The sequence below is a fragment of the Anolis carolinensis genome, chromosome 1, assembly GCF_035594765.1.
Source record: "Anolis carolinensis isolate JA03-04 chromosome 1, rAnoCar3.1.pri, whole genome shotgun sequence".
Classification (NCBI taxonomy): Eukaryota; Metazoa; Chordata; class Lepidosauria; order Squamata; family Dactyloidae; genus Anolis; species Anolis carolinensis.
In genome coordinates, this window is record NC_085841.1 from 313,571,620 (window position 1) to 313,588,951 (window position 17,332).

The 17,332-nt window shown below is 42.4% G+C and overlaps 1 protein-coding gene across 1 annotated transcript in view; it reads right to left on the reverse strand.

The window, feature by feature from the left end:
* spint1 (serine peptidase inhibitor, Kunitz type 1) overlaps window positions 1-7,244 on the reverse strand; it is a 41,708-nt gene extending 34,464 nt beyond the window's left edge. Inside the window, exon 1 of the mRNA XM_008116851.3 lies at window positions 6,287-7,244. Coding sequence (XP_008115058.2) covers window positions 6,287-6,728 — 442 coding nt within the window. The 5' untranslated portion in view covers window positions 6,729-7,244. The remainder of the gene's footprint in view (window positions 1-6,286) is intronic.
* Window positions 7,245-17,332: the final 10,088 nt, after the last annotated feature.

Below are 17,332 nucleotides of genomic sequence, written 5' to 3' on the forward strand. Positions count from 1 at the left end.
AGTAGTACGTCTAGAGGAACTTTTCAAGCTTCCCTGTGAATTCATCGATCACTATTCAGGTTTCTCAACATTAAATCCTCAAAAGGAGGGAATGGTGTTAAAAATGAAGGGGGGGGGGGGAAGGTTACACTGAAATTCTAATGAATACACTTTAGTAATACAACTAAATGGATAAAGTGGTTTTAGCAAAGAAGAGACCATGAGACTTGTTAGGAGTAAGAAAAGGTGGAGTCATCTATTGTAATATTTGAATTGTAATCTTGCTTGTTCTTTCAAAAGAATAGAGAAGACTCAGGGCTGGTGTAGTAGTTTGCATGCTCGACTACAACTCTGAAGAAACAATGTTCAAATCCCCACTCAGGTATGGAAATCCACTGGATGACTTTTGGCAAGTTACAATCTTCTCACCCATAGAGCAAAACAAAGGCAAACTCTCTTTGAACATATTTTGCCAAGAAAACCTCAAAAATAGATTTGTCTTAGTAGCATCACCATAAGTCAGAAATGATTTGAAGCCACACAACAAAACTGAACACAATGCATACAAATAAGGAGCAAGAATAAACCTTTCAAATATCCTAAACCTGGAAAAGTTATTTTTCTCATCCCAAATCCTCCAGTAGCATGCTAATGGATTCTGTGAGCTACAATTCAAAACAGTTTGGAAAAGTTTTCCAAACTTTTCAAATACTAATAACATCATCATAGCACTCAGTAGGACTCCAAGCTGTGTGATTTCACAGAAACATACAAAATATATCATGTTGCAACTTATATTATTGACCTATGTATCAAAATGCTTCTGCTTTGTTCTTGGTTCTGATGCCGACAGAGGTCCATTACATCTGTCACAAGTCATTTTCACTGGAAATGCTATGTTTTTCTCACAAGTTCTTCTGCACAGACCAAGGCACATCCTCTACCATTTAGTTAGTGTCTCCTTCAAATACAAAGTTATCCCTTATTTTGTAAGAGATGAGTTATTCCAAAAGGTTCAGATTTGAGTCTAATGACATTTCCAGTCCTATATTTAGTTTTCTTTAAAGATTCTTGAAATTCCTGAGTCACACTGGAGATAAGGTTGAGGGAGCATTTTGAAAAGGAAAGTTAAAATATTTAACAGAAAGTATGGGCATCAACATAACAGTATGTTTAAAATGAATCACTTTCCAAACTTGAGATCAGTTCAACAAGTATCTTAAATGATGCAGAAGGAGGAAATTTAGTTTTAAATGCTTCTCACAGAGAGTGAGAACAGAACATACTGTTTTTCTCCCACAACACTCGAGACATTCAGGAAATGTTTTTTTAAAGCTAGGACAAATTTTAAAAGAAAAACACCCAGTTTGGATTATCTTAGTCCCCATTTACACTGCCAGATAATCCAGTTTCTGAAACCATATATTCTGGTTTGAACTGGATTACATATATGGCAATGTAGACACATATAATCCAGTTCAAAGCAGATAATCTGGATTCAAAAACTGGATTATATGGCAGTGTAGATCCAGCCTCACTTACCCTTCCCTGAGCACTACATCAACTGACCACACAGTTCCAAGTCCAACCTGTATTTAAGCAGAACACTTAATGGTCTAGCATCACTCTGTTTATTCAAATGACTTTAAAGCTGCTCTTCATCAAAGGATATAAAGCAAAAGAAGATCTCTTTTCTACTACCTCTTGGGGAATTTCCACATGATTATGAAGCAGCCAAGGTTTATATTTAACATGACACTCCCTTAACCTAGATCTAGGGCAAGTAGCATTATAACACATCACTGTGTCATAGATGAGATTAATGGACTCTCATAACAGAGAGTAAGCTCTTGCGGGCCAGCAAATGGTAACTAAGCTGTTCCTCATTCTTTTTGAAAAAGTAGTTCATCACCAGAAAAACACACTGGATATTAGTCCATGAAAACTAATGCAACTGTCTATGCCTAGTTGGCCGTGACTATAGCCTAGCCAGATAAAAATCACAACACTATTGGGAAGTGAGGACATAGGAAATGCTTAACCCACCAGATACAGGTTAAACATCCCTCTTCTGGAATTCTAAAAGCCAAAGTACTCCAAAATCTGAACATTTCTACATAGGTGGCGGAGACAGTGACACTTTTGATTTCTGATGTCTCAATGTACACAAACTTTGTGATACATAAATTTTTTAATTGTGTATAAGGTGTATATGAAACATACATTAATTTTGTGATCAGACCTGCATCCCATCTATAAGATATCACATTACGCGCACATATAATACAGGTATTCAAAATCCAGAAAAATCAAAAACAGTTCTGGTCCCAAACATTTTAGATACCCAACCTATATTGGATTCCAGCTCTTCTCAATCCCAAAAAATGGGAAAGCTGCTTTCATGGAATATAACTTACAGAATTCCCTGTTAGCATGACCACAGGCATGCTAACTGGGAGATTATGGGAACTGCTGTCCAAAAAACTATTTTCCGAAAGCTTTGGAAGAGTCACAAGTACTATGCCTTTGGTCTAGGAACATGTATCCAGGAAAATACTTAGAGCGCCATAGCCTGGGACTAACTAATGAAGACTATCTACTCAAGTACTCTCTCAAAACAAACTTTTGCCAGGATCAAAACACAGGAACTAGCAGGAGAAACTGCTTTAACATTTGCTTTGTGGTTTGTCAACCCAAATGCTCAAAGGGACATCATATAAATTTTGTGCCACTCAAAACTGTACGTGTTTGAATAGTTCTGATCTGATCCATGGAAATGGAAACAAATGAAACTAGGGAGGAACAAAAGATGCTATATGCCTGAGGTGCCATCTGGTTTTTGCCCATCTTACTCCCTGCAAAGATTACAGCAGTTTCTGTCCATCAAACATGTAACATCCCCAGAATAGAAGCAGGGCCTGAGGGACAAATGACTAAAAATAATCTGCATGGAAAGGCTTTTAGAAAAGATATTTCCCATCTGAAAATTTTGTTCATGAAAGTACTCTTCAACGTGATTGTCCCTCCACATCAAATGGGGATGCAGCATGGATTTATTAACTAATGATTAAGAGAAAGGGTTAAACAGTAATGCTTGACTTATGCAGGTCAATTGCTAGATCTAGCCAATTTCCATCAGATGCAACATTCTATTATCAATGGTGATAAGCATAAGTTCCTGACCCTCATTTTCATGAAAGCAATGAATGACGCCTATAATTTGTACTCAAGACCTGCTATTCAGAGGTATGCTCCTCCCACACACTGAGGCTTTAACTATCTGGATAACAGATCTGTCTTTCTCATGTTTATATAATCCTTTTCTAGAGAGCCATCAGAACCTCAGCAGGATCAGCTGAAATACAGTAATTCCTCTGTATTTGCTGGGTCTAGGGCAGTGGTTCTCAACCTGTGGGTCCCCACGTTTTGGCCTTCACTCCCAGAAAGCCCTATTAGCTGGTTAACTGGCTGGGATTTCTGGGAGTTGTAGGCCAAAACACCTGGGGACCCACAGATTGAGAACCACTGGGCTATCCCCCCCCCCCCCGAAAGAACATCTTTCTAAGTCTTCCAGCATGTCTGGTCAACATCCACTGCAAACTGATCATACAATTATATTAGAGAAACCAGAGATCCCTAAAGAAGTGTTCTCTCAAGAGATCCTCCAACATGACTGGAAGAAATTGATCACAGAGTAACACTGGAAGACCTACATATTCCAAGAGTACATTTTTAATCTAATCCATGAATAATAAAATCTTTAAAAGTCAAAACTGCAAATGTGGAGTGACAACTGTACTAAAAGAAGCATAAGTGCCTTATGGAGTTAGAACAGAAGTCTATCTAGTTCAGAAGCTCATTTCCCACAGAGGCTACCAAAATATGGGAACAGAATATGAGCTTTGTTGTTCCCCATCCACTGGTATTCAAAGGCATAGAAAAGCCTCTGATACTGGAGACTACGCATTTATTGTTATCCCTCCTTTCTTCCTATGAGCTCAAGGCAGCACACATGGCTCTCCTCCTCCCCACTTTGTCCTCACAGCAACAACCCTGTGAGAAAGGTCAGGCGGAGAAAGAGAGATAGAGACCAGCCCAAGATTGCTGAGCTGTATTTCACAGCTCGGGAGCTTTAAAGCCTAACCAGCATACTGTCTTGACTGTGCACATCCACCATGACTAACAGCCATTAATAGCTTCACCCAGCATGTATGTATCTGTTCCCTTTTCAGTCGAAGACCAGTCAGATTAATGGCATTTGGTTTCAGCCCTTGAGAAGGCTGTACAACTCTTGGACGTACTGCCCCAGCCACGGGTTGGGATAGTATCATAGGATAGATTTTGGAGCAGTTCTACTCCTGTATTTGTAGGCTATGCTGCTTAATGTGACTTGTCATCCCCTGAGCAATAAAGAGAGCTTCTGCTACAAACTATAATTATTGTTATAAAAATGTTGTTGTGTGCCTTCCAATTATTCCCAACATATGGTGACCCCAAGACTAACATAGCACAGTTTTCTGTATAGTGTTTGAATTATTTTCACAGTTTACGTGATTTCAACCGATTTCACAATTCTAGGTTTAATTGTGTTTTAATATTTATATGTTGTAGGTTGTACATTGTATTGTTTTTAATGTTCTGAGTTGCTTTGAGTCATGTTTAAAAAAGGAAAGTAGAATATAAATTATTATTATTTTCTGAGGCTGAGATTGTTTGACATGCCCAATCCATAGCCAAGTGAAAAATTGAATCCTGGTCTCCACAGGTTTGTCCAGTGCTCAATTTGCTACCCCATGCTACATTATCCCACTCTATATTATGAAGTATTATGGCAGGGTCCAGGTAAAATAAACTTTGGGTACATTTACACTGTAGAATGAGTGCTATTTGATCCCTACTTTAACTGCCATGGCTCAATACTATGGAATCATGGGAAGTGCAGTTTCACAAGGTTTTTTGCCTTCTCTACCAAAGAAGGCTTCCCAAACTCCAAATCTCTTGATCCCACAGCTGTAGCATTGAGCCACAGCAATTAAAGGGGTTTTAAACTGCATTGATTCTACAGCGTAATTATTTATTTATTTATTGCATTTCTATATCACTTTTCTCACCCCTGGGGGAACTCAAAGTGATGTACAACATAATAAATGGCAAAAATTCAATGCCAGACATATAAAGCAATACATAAAATATCATAGTTGCATCCAAGGATAACTTGAGATGATTGCCATCAGCATACTTATGCCACACGCCTCCAAGAGCCTTTTAAGACCTCTCATAGGCTGGATCCACACTGCCCCATATCCCAAAATCCAATCCCAATTGAACTGGATTATATGAGTCTACACTACCAGATAATGTAGGATAATCAGATAATCTAGGATCAGATCCTTGGATATAAGGTAGTGTATATCCAACCATAGTGGTTTCATGGAGATGTTGAATGACATTGAGCCAGGGCAGTTCACGTTGTATCAAACTGCATTCATTCCACAGTGTAAGTACCCTCAAGGATAAGTAAAGGTGGCTGTCATCAGCATACTAATAGCATACTCCAAAAGTCCTTCTGATCCCTCTTAATGCGTTTCACGTATGAAGGCCATGGGGTATGGTGCCATGGTAGCTAAAGTGGTATCAAGATTAATTAGTTTCCCAGTGTAGATGTGGTTATGGAACCCCAATGAATGCCTGACTCCAGGATCTTCTGGGAAAAATGCATTGCATTCATTCTACAATGTAGATGTTGAAGGCCATGGGGTATGGAGCCATGGTAACTAAAGTGGTACCAAAATTAATTGGTTTCCCAGTGTAGATGTAGTTATGGAACCCCAATGAATGCCTACTCCAGGATCTGCTGGGACAAAATGCACTGCATTCATTCTACAGTGTAGATGTTGAAGGCCATGGGCTATGGAGCCATGGTAGCCAAAGTGGTATGAAAATTAATTAGTTTCCCAATGTAGATGTGGTTATGGAACCCCAATGAATGCCCTATTCCATGATCCAGCATTGCATTCATTCTACAGTGTAGATAAAGCATGAGCAAATTTCAGCCCGCCAAGTGTTTTGGACTTCAACTCCCACTTAAGTGACTGAGGGGGGAAAGGAAGGGGCCTGAGACTGTTAGGAATGGTGGGAGTTGAAGTCCAAAACACCTGAAGGGCTCAAGTTTGCGCCTACCTGGTGTAGATGCAGCCTTGGTTCTGGAGGCCTGGGGCCCCAAGGAATGTCTTGCTCCAGAGGGAGACCATGTCTGGGCAGCTTCCCCTTCCCTGGGCCAGTCCTGGGGGGCCCAACCCCTCCTTACCGCTGGTGCCTTGCTCCCTCATGGCCACATAGGCGTCGTAGACCTCCCGCTTGACGTAGTTGAGGAAGCCGACCTTCCTGGCGAACTTGCAGACGAAGGCTTGGTCGTAGAGGCAGTCGAGGAGGAAGCAGCTCCGGATGCCATCTTGCTCCTCCTGCCCGGGCTGCTCCTCCACCAGGGCCAGGTTGCAGTGCGGGTGCTTGCAGCACTCTCGGACGCAGTCGCGGGCCCTCTCCAGCGGCGGGGAGCCCAGGAAGGTGGCCCCGTTCTGCACCGAGGCGTCGGGGTCCAGCACGAACTCGCGCAAGCCGGCCGTGAAGTGGGCCAGGCACTTCTCCCCGAAGGAGAGGCCCCCGGGGCCCTCCGGCGCCGCTTCCTCCTGGCCCAGGGACAGCCCGGCCACCAGGAGCCCCGCCAGGAGGCCCCGAAGACTGCCAGCCATGGCCTCGAGGCAGAGGAGACCTCCTTCCGAGGGTGAAAGGAAGCGCAAAGGGAGAGTTTGGGGACCTTCTTTTTCCTCCGTCCGCTTTTGAGTCAAGTTTTTAAGGAAACAAAACTCTCCAAACTTTCCCACAAAAAATGTAAATTAAATTCAGGCGTGTTTTCTGATGATTCGCCCCCAAAACCAGTGGCTTGCCTGCCTGCTATACGCAGTGGAGTTGACAAGAGTGCGAGGTTCGCCCACCGCAGCTGTAGAAATGCGTCGGGGTTCCTTTCTTCTTCCTCTTTCTGTGGACTTCCTCCTTTCGTGTCTCTCTCTTTGTGTCTCCCAGTGCGTCCCCTTCCTTACCTGCCGGAGAGTTTCAGGTGAAACTGACTCATCGGCTCGTCTGCAGCCGGAGCGGGTGCGGCCCTTCCCCGGACGGATGGAGCCACCTGGTTAACTCCTTCCTCGCCGCCGGACGCGCCAGGTGAGCCCGGCCCAAGGAAGGAAGGAAGAAAAGCCAGAGGAGAGGAAGGGAGAGCCCATCCCGCAGCCCTGCCTCTTCCGCTTTACCTGGGCACATGGGCCCACCCTCTCTCAAGCTGGGGGGGGGGGGAGACTCATTTCCATCAAAGGCCACATCCGTCCAAATTAGGCTTGCCTTTGAAAGGCTCTTGAATCCATATCTGGAGAATCCCTGGATACCAAGCATGGGCAAACTTCAGCCCTCCAGGTGTTTTGGACTTCAACTCCCACAATTCCTAACAGCCGGTAGGCTGTTAGGAATTGTGGGAGTTGAAGTCCAAAACACCTGGAGGGCCGAAGTTTGCCCATGCCTGCTGGATACAAGGGAGCAATTACATTTTGTCAACATAAGCTCTTGCGTTTTTATCCCCTTTGAGTTCTCAGATGTTATTGAATGACAACAACTCTCATCACCTTTGATTACACTATACAGTAGAGTCTCGCTTATCCAACCTTCATTTATCCAACGTTCTGTATTATCCAACGCAGTCTGCCATTTAGTAGACAATGTTTTCAATACATTCAGATGTTTTAGTGCTAAATTTGTAAATACAGTAAGTAAAGGTAAAGGTTTCCCCTGACGTTAAGTGCAGTCATGGCTGACTCTGGGGGTTGGTGCTCATCTCCATTTCTAAGCCAAAGAGCCAGCATTGTCCGTAGACACCTCCAAGGTCATGTGGCTGGTATGACTGCATGGAGCGCCGTTACCTTCCCACCGGAGCGGTACCTATTGATCTACTCACATTTGCATGTTTTCGAACTGCTAGGTTGGCAGAAGCTGGAGCTAACAACGGCCACTAATGCCGCTCCCGGGGTTTGAACCTGGGACCTTTCGGTCTGCAAGTTCAGCAGCTCAGCACTTTAACACACTTCACCACCGGGGCTATAGTAATTACTACATAATGTTACCGTGTATTGAACTGCTTTTTCTGTTGATTTGTTGTAAAACATGATGTTTTGGTGCTTAATTTGTAAAATCATAACGTAATTTGACATTTAATAGGCTTTCCCTTAATCCCTCCTTATTATCCAACGTTTTTGCCGGCCGTTTATGTTGGATAAGCAAGACTCTACTGTATAACAAAATTTGAAAAAGAAAACTGCTTCTGGTTTGAAAGTGTTATTTCTTGTTGAATTGCACAGTTTACTGTTGTTGTTTATTCATTCAGTCGCTTCCAACTCTTCATCTTCCTGCGGGGGGGGGGGGGGGGGAAATCCTTTGTTGGGAGGTATTAGCTGGCCCTGATGGATTCATGTCTCCTCTGTTTTCTGAGTGGTGTTCTTTATTTACTGTCCTGATTTTAGTGTTTTTAATATTGGTAACCAGATTTTGTTCATTTCCATTGTTTCCTCTTTTCTGTTTAAATTGTCCACATGCTTGTGGATTTCATTGGCTTCTCTGTGTCGTCTGACATGGTGGTTGTTAGAGTGGTCCAGCATTTCTGTGTCCTCACGTAATATGCTGTGTCCGAATTGGTTCATCAAGTGCTCTGCTTTGATAAACCAACCTGGAATCCTTTGTTGGAATTCCGGCAGGCAGTAAGCAGCCAGATCTTGAAGCTGAAGGCTATTCAATGCTAATCAAGCTGGCCAATTGAAAGCCCGGAAAACTCACAGCAACCCAGTGATTCCCGCCATGAAAGCCTTCGACAACACATAAGCTCTTGCGTTTTTTCTCCATTTGGGTCTTCAGATGTTATTGAATGACAACTTCCATCACTTTTGATTACACTATATAACAACATTTGAAAAAGAAAACTGTTCCTGGTTTGAAAGTGTCATTTCTTGTTTAATTATGCGGTCCTTACTTTGAAAGTAGTTCTATATTCATTGAAAAACTATAGCAAAATGTGCTGTAGGATGTTCCACAAAAACAAAGTTTTTGCAGTATAATAAACCTTTTCCATGTTGTTATGATACAACTAATTAGGAAATGGCATTTATAACCCAAGGATAACAATCATGTTACATAGTGTTATCTGCCCTGCAGACTGGGGATAATGGGAATTGCAACCCAACAGCAAGGTTGGGGAAAGCATATCCACGAGCCTTGTATCTAAATTCAAACTCCACTCTCCTGACTTAATAGAATAAACTGCAATCTTCTAGATCAGGCATAGGCAAACTTGGGCCCTCCAGGTGTTTTGGACTTCAACTCCCACAATTCCTAACAGCTGGTCTGTTAGGAATTGTGGGAGTTGAAGTCCAAAACACACTCAAGCAACTGAGGGGGGAAAGGAAGGGGCCTGAGGCTGTTAGGAATGGTGGGAGTTGAAGTCCAAAACACCTGGAGGGAGGTCAGGTTTGTCCATGCCTGCACTAGAGACATTGTCTGGTATGGTCATGTCAATATTTGGTGAAATGTCTTTTCCTGTAATTTGAATCCATTGTTTGGTGTTCTGGTCTTTGGAGCCACAGAAAACAAACTCTTCAACATATCTCTTCTGATATTATCATGTAACTGATCTGTGTTACAAAATTTCAGATGGGCTGTGTTTTCCCCAAGCAAGAACTTTGTAACATGCACAAATATAATTGTCCCCGTTTCACAGACATGTTTCCATGCCTGTAAGGATAACTGAAATGCTTTAGACATAGTTTGTGACAAAAATTATATAAGTTATGTTCTAATTTAGTCAACATCATTACTATATAGATGGCGCAGCAGGTTAAACTGCTGAGCTGCTAAACTTGCTGTCCGAAAGGTTGGCGGTTCGAATCCAGGGAGCAGGGTAAGCTCCCGCTGTTAGCCCTAGCTTCTGCCAACCTAGCAATCCGAAAACATGCAAATGTGAGTAGATCAGTAGGTACCACTCTGGCAGGAAGGTAATGGCACTCCATGCAGTCATGCCGGCCACATGACCTTGGAGGTGCCTACGGACAACGCCGGCTCTTCGGCTCAGAAATGGAGATGTGCACCAACCCCTAGAGTCGGATATGACTAGTCTTAATGTCAGGGAAAATCCTTTTCCTTTACCTAAGAAGAAACAAGGTTATAATTAAGAAAGCTGCAACAAAAACATCCTCTATACTTTGCAAAGAGCTCAGAAGGAATAGGGAAGGATTTTATCCCACCCTTTTTCAAAGTGGTGTGAGTTATTTTCCTCTTCCATTTTATCCTTACAGCCGCCCTTTGAGGCAGTGCCCAAATGACAATGACTAGCACAAAACAAGCTCTTCTTGCTCCAAGATAATTACTTTCTTTTCTTTTCCTACCACAGGGCATTGATTGTAATAAAAAGTAGCACCAGAAGCATTTTCCAAACATTTTGCTTTACAAAATGGTGACCTAATATGAGATGGGACAAAGCTAAGTTGCAATCTACTAGAAGCAGACCAGTGACCATTACTGGCTCATCTTTTAACAACGGGAATAGCAAACCACCTTACATGAGCTGATTCAAATTTTAAAACTCTCAGGATTGGGTGAGTGGAAAATAAGAAATAGATTTTTTTCTGTTAAAATATTGGCAAATTCAGTTTGTATATCAAAATCAAATTGGTCTGAAACCTATGCTTGGAGGCACCACTTTCTATAATCCTGCTTAATTTTAATCTGCCTGTAACCACTATTTTACCGCTCAGGTGGTGTGCCCTGAGGTCTCAGCAAAGAAAAACAGAAAAGTAGATTGCAGGAGTCTGAAGCCTAGCCAAACCCTGACAGAAGATACTGCAGAAAAATACCAGGCATGCAGGGACGACTTGAGATCTCTGTCCCAAATTTATCAGCATACTGATCTGATGCACAAAGCCGAACTGTCAAACAAATCCAGCAAGGGATATGAGTACGTGCATATGTGTCTTCAAGTGGCCTTTTGACTTATGGTGACCCCATAAAAATTTTCATAGGGTTTTCTTAGGAAAGGAACAGTCAGATGTGGTTTTGCTATTTTCTTCCTCTGAAATATAGCTTACAGTACTTGATGTTCTTTGAGGATCTGCAACCCAAGTACTAATAGGAGCTAGCCCTGCTTAGCTTCCAAGATCAATTGGGATGTGATGCCTTTCAGTATAAAGAACATTACTAATTGTTCCTTTTTTCATGTCAGGAGCAACTTGAGAAACTGCAAGTTGCTTCTGGTGTGAGATAATTGACCGTCTTGCTCAGGGGATGCCTGGATGTTTGGTGTTTTACCATCCTGTGGGAGGCTTTTCTCATGTCAGCTAGAGCTGACAGATGGGAGCTCACCCCGCTCCCCGGATTCGAACCACCAACCATTCGGTCAGCAGTCCTGCCAGCACAAGGGTTTAACCAACATTACTGGTGAGATTAGGGCCACAAGAAGAAATATGGTGACCGCGTCTAAAACATAAACATCTGATATTCATCTTTATAAGGGTGGCATCGGAAAGTCCAGCATGCTGACTTATCTAGAGTCAATTCATTTGTGTATCGCTTCTCTCTCTTTGTTTGCTCTTTCAGAATGACACACAAATTCTTATCAAGAATAAATACTGGGTCTATTACATAGCTTTACTTTCCACATCTATTATCTATGCTGGGCAAGCAGTGAACTCCACAGGTGTTACCAGTTATTAGAAATCAGAAGAAAACTCTATGCCTTGAGAACAGTTGAGTCAGTGCCTCCACCCCACCCCGGTCACTGTTCTCATAGGTTGACTAAGAAAAATGTGCACAGCGACAGGGACCCAAGTGCTTCATAAAAGAACTGAGGAAATTTAGGCCCTTTATTTTTGAGTCTGAAATCTTCCCAACATGTAGTAGGAATTACTGGGCACAGTACACTTCCATATAAACTCATATAGAATTCCTTTGTATTTCAGCCAAGCCACATTACTTCCTGGAGGAGAAAAACCTATGCAAATCATTTGCTTACGCAATTTGTCATCCTCTCACATATTATTTGTAGCACAGGACTGTTTTGAAGGACTGGTTGCAGGAACAAAAATATTTTGAGTCCCAGATTCCCCCAAGGAGCACAGCTAAAAAGCCATATTGTCTGAAGAATTCTGGGAGCTATGATCCAAATGCTCAACTTCCTCAAGCTCTGAACTGAGCTATTTGGTTCTCTCTTCCTTTAGGCGTAACACAACTTACTGTACACCCTGACATTATTACTTTTCATTTTCGCCACCCACAATGCACATTAATCAATGGCTGCCACTGGCAGGAAATGGTCACTATGACATCAGGACATGAGGTAAGGGACACTATTGAAGCCACCTGTTGATTTATGATGGCCCCATGAATTTCATAGACTTTTCTTAGGCAAGGAATACTCAGACATGGCTTTGCCAGTTCCTTCATTTGAAATACAGCCTACAGCACCTGCTATTCATTGGTGGTCTCCATCCAAGAACTAACTAGGGATGATGCTTAGCTTCCATGATCTGAGATAATCTAATGCAGTGGTTCTCAACCTGTGGGTCCCCAGATGTTTTGGCCTACAACTCCCAAAAATCCTAACAGCTGGTAAACTGTCTGGAATTTTTTGGGAGCTGTAGGCCAAAACACCTGGGGACCCACAAGGTGAGAACCACTGAGCTAATGCCTTTAGAGCAGGATTTCTCAAACTGTGCTCCTCCAAGTGTTTTGGACTTCAGCTCACAGAAATCCCAGTCATCTTACCAGCTGTTGGGAATTGTGGGAGATACAGTCCAAAACATCTGGAGAAGCACGGTTTGAGAAACTCTGCTTTAGAGTATTTAGGTCTCCCAAATGATGACGAAGGGGGCAATCTTGACCTGAAGCTGTTGTTTCCAATTGCAGGCCTTTTCTTCTTGGGTGGGGAAGATTTCCCTCTCCTCTAGACATTTTTGGCGATACATCCCATAGTCCTTTATCACTGCCCATGCTGAATGGTGCTGATTGAGAACATAAGCCAAAATATTTGCACAATCTATTACTATTTTACATTTTAGTGAGTTTTAGACTGATCCTCAGGAGTAATAACTCTCTGCAAATCACACGTTTTTCTACTCTGTTATTGGCTCTGTTTCCACATTGCCTTACACAATATCAACTTTGCTTCTATAGAGTAGTGGGAAATATATTGGTTTTCTTGTATTTCTTCTCTGCCTCCACCCATCAGGATAATTGCCCTGGGTGTCAGATCACCCAGGCCGAAGGAAAGGGTGTGGTTGTCAGCAAAGACAGAGGTGGCACAGGAAATACACTGAGGAGGGATTCCAGAGTTCAACGGATAATGACTAACACTCAAGTAACCAGTACTGTAAAATGGAGTAAAGGAATGAATGAATGACAGTGTTCCAAGGGCACAGAGAAATATTTTTCAATGGTATTTTGCAATATATTTCAATGATTACTTCTCTAGATTTGCCTTCTAATGAGCAGTTATTTTTTCACCTGTAATATTTATCATTTAATCAACTTTAAGCCATCTAGATGTTGTTGGATCTCTGCCCCCATGAACCTGTACAATTGGATATGCTGGTTAGGTCTGATCAGAACTGCAGACCAAGACTATGGAGAACTAGGACTTATCTGCTTCATGTATATATTCTGGATGTTCTGACAGAATTATTAACATTAAATATAAAGTCAGAGCACAAAGAATATTGCTATTTGGACTACAACTCCCCAAATCACCCAACCAATGTAAGCTGTGTATTAACTGTGGTGTTCTTTGATGTATTGTTCAAAAAGGCTCTGAATCAGAGCTCTCTATTTCTGGTCCAGGTCAATTATGTTGTTCTGTCAGCTTCCACATCAGTCTGCAAATTTGTTTTTAAAAACACTGACAGGAATTTATATTGCACACATCCCTTATCTAGAATTCCAAAATCTGAAATACTCCAAAATTGCCCACATGGGTGGCTCAGATGGTGAGCAATTTGCTTTCTAATTATTCAGTGTTCACAAACTCTCTTTAATGAATATTTATTTAACAATAATATGCATAAAATAACCTTCAGGCTATATGGATAAGATGCATATGAAATGTAAATGAATTTTGTGTTTAGACTTGTTTCCTAATTATTATTATTATTATTATTATATGATAATTGAAGGATTGAAGAAAAACAACTGGAAAAGCTGACACAATATGAGGATTTAAAGATTGAATTGCAAAGACTCTGGCACAAGCCAGTCAAGGTGGTCCCAGTGGTGATTGGCACACTGGGTGCAGTACCTAAAGACCTTGGCCTGCACTTAAACACAATTGGCGCTGACAAAATTACCACCTGCCAGCTGCAGAAGGCCACCTTATTGGGATCTGCACACATTATTCACTGATACATCACACAGTCCTAGACACTTGGGAAGTGTCCAACGTGTGATACAATACAACAGCCAGCAGTGTCTGCTGTGGACTCATCTTGTTGTGTTTCAAATAGTAGTAATAATAATAATAATAATAATAATAATAATAATAATAATAATAATAATGTTTCTTACCCACCTCTCCTCATGGCTTGAGGTGGATTACAGAATAATAAAACACATAAACATTGTAAAATCATTTACTCCAGCTTTTCCTCCTCAGCCTCTTTCTAGTTGGGAGTTATTAGCAGTGTTTTGGCATTGGGAGAATGGTGATGTAAGGCTGGAGAAACGCAGACTTTCACAGTTGGTGTTGCACTCCTAGGCTGCAGGGCACCTCAAAACCACACTGTCGTCGCAGAATTATAAGCAAAGCAAGCTGTTTATTGAAGATTATATGCAAGCAGTAGCAAATCAAACTTCAAGTCAATGAAATAAGATTTAAATCCACAAGGAACAAAATATTTGAGAATCTTGAAACAAGAGTCTATAAAAGTCACAACAGTCCAAACAGGATATCAAAGTTAGTCCAAACAAGGTATCAAAATTAGTCCAAGGCACAGGATCAAACTGGAACACAGGAGACAAATCCCAAGATTAGTCCAAGAAACAGGATTAATGCTGGAACACAAGGCAAGATCTTGACTGGAGCAAGAATCCAAAATGCAAACTGCTGGAACACTGACTGGATACCCAAAAATCCTCAAAAGCAAGGACAAGACTGGAACAAGACTCAAGGCACAAGGCTGCATGAATTGACATAGAAGTTCACAGGAACATGGAGCACGAAGCAGGGATCTCTTAACTCGATGAGCAAAGTTACCACCTCTGAATTACTCATAGAACACAGTTCCTCTTAAGGGTAAACTCATGGCCTCTTTCATTAGCCTTATGGCAACTAGAATCCTCACTAGAATGCCCATCTGGCAAAGGGAAGCCTGACCTTGACTCCTTCAAGGAATACGGTTCAAGCTGCCAACTTGAAACCATTGTGTGCCTGTTCCCAGAATCCTCCAAGCCAAACTCTGGCTAGCTTGGGACAGCCGTTTCCTCCAACTCTAGCTGCATAGGAACCTCAGGCCGAAACCCAGAATCAGGTATAGGACCCATCACAGAGTCAGGAGCAAGGATAATCATAGGCTGAATAGGCCCAACCTCAGGCTCCCCTGACAGCTCAGGAGTAGGCTGGGCTACAACAGTTGGGTTAAAGCAACATGTCCACAAAAAAACAATGCAAAAACCCAGTGGTTCTCAACCTGTAGGCCCCCAGATGTTTTGACCTACACCTTACAGACATCCCAACCAGTTTACCAGCTGTTAGGATTTCTAAGAGTTGAAGGCCAAAACATCTGGGGACCCACAGGTTCAGAACCACTGCAATAAGCAAAGCTTACGCTGGGAAAGAGCAAGATTCAGCTCTAGGTGAACCTACTGTAGCAATGTATATAACATTTAAGGTAAACAACAGCTGCCTCCAAAATCTCTTACTGAGCAAATGTGAATAGCTGAAAGAAGAGAGAAGAGTGAGATCAGATAAGCTTACCAGGCCGCCTATCTCCAGCATGTCAAAAGACATTGATCTTAGTTTGAACCACCCACATAGAAACAATAAAAAGTAGAGGGCAGTGAAAGAATAAGGCGTCCTTCAAAGCATTCTGGAAAAAGCTTTCAAACTTAGGCAAGACTTATCAGACCTTTCATTTCAGAAATAAATATTATTAGATTTGAATAAATAGTTTGATTAAACATTTTGAAGTGCTCACTAGAAAAACAGAGGGCAGTAGAAAAAAGGAAGACTGCATTCCAGATGGATTGACCAAATCAAGGAAGCCATGGCTTTGAGCCTCCAAGATCTGCTCAATGTTGTTGATGACAGGGTGACTTGGAGGGTTCTTATTCATGGGGTTGCCATAAGTCAGAGACAACTTAAAGGCATTTTAAAACAACTTATTTTCAAGGTGTAGGACCATATTCCTATCCTTACTATTCTTATCCTTGCTTCTGATACTAAGTTTTTTCCTAAAGAGGTAATGCCCAGGAGCGCATTTGCTTCATTAACTTTGAGGTACTGTATACCCAGGCCCGGTCCAATGCAGTACGTAGATTACGCCTTGGCGTCGGGCGCAGGCGAGGGGGGGCGCTGTGTGGAGTCCTTGGCAGCACCCCCGTTTTGCTCCGGTCACAGTGTTTGTCCAAATTGTCCTGGCGCCGGCAATGGAGGCCCTGAGTGCAGCGCATGCACACAACGGCACAGGACTGGCATGCCATCGCCTAAAATGGCCGATGGGGCTTCTTTGTCCTGGCGCCGGCAATGGAGGCCCTGAGTGCAGCGCATGCACAGGACTGGCATGCCATCACCCAAAATGGCCGATGGGACTTCTATGCGCACGCGCACAGGACTCCCATCAGCCATTTTGGCTGTTTTTGTGCAGGCATAGCCTCCAGCCACCCACCACGTGGAGCAGCCAGCCAGGAGGTGATAGGGCCCGGCTGACTGATCGTAGCAGAGCAGCTTCTATCTTGCTGTTAAAACCATCTCACTTGTGCCTGCATGCCCAGTCAGTGCCCACCTTCAGGTCAGTCAGCAGCAGCAGCAATGCAATGCATACAGTCATGATAAAAAAAATTGTTTTTGAATATTTTTAATTGATGTTTTTTAATTTACAATTAAAAATAAAAGAAAAAACATGGAATTCGTGGTGGGGGAGGGGGGATTGGGTGAGGGGGAGAGGATCGGTATATTCCATTGGATCTTCGGTTCAATGAGTCTAGTCTCTTTGTGGAGCAAGTTGCTGGATGTAGAGGAGTAGTTGTTTTATTTTATTAGGGGGCAGATTGTGCCCCCCTTTTA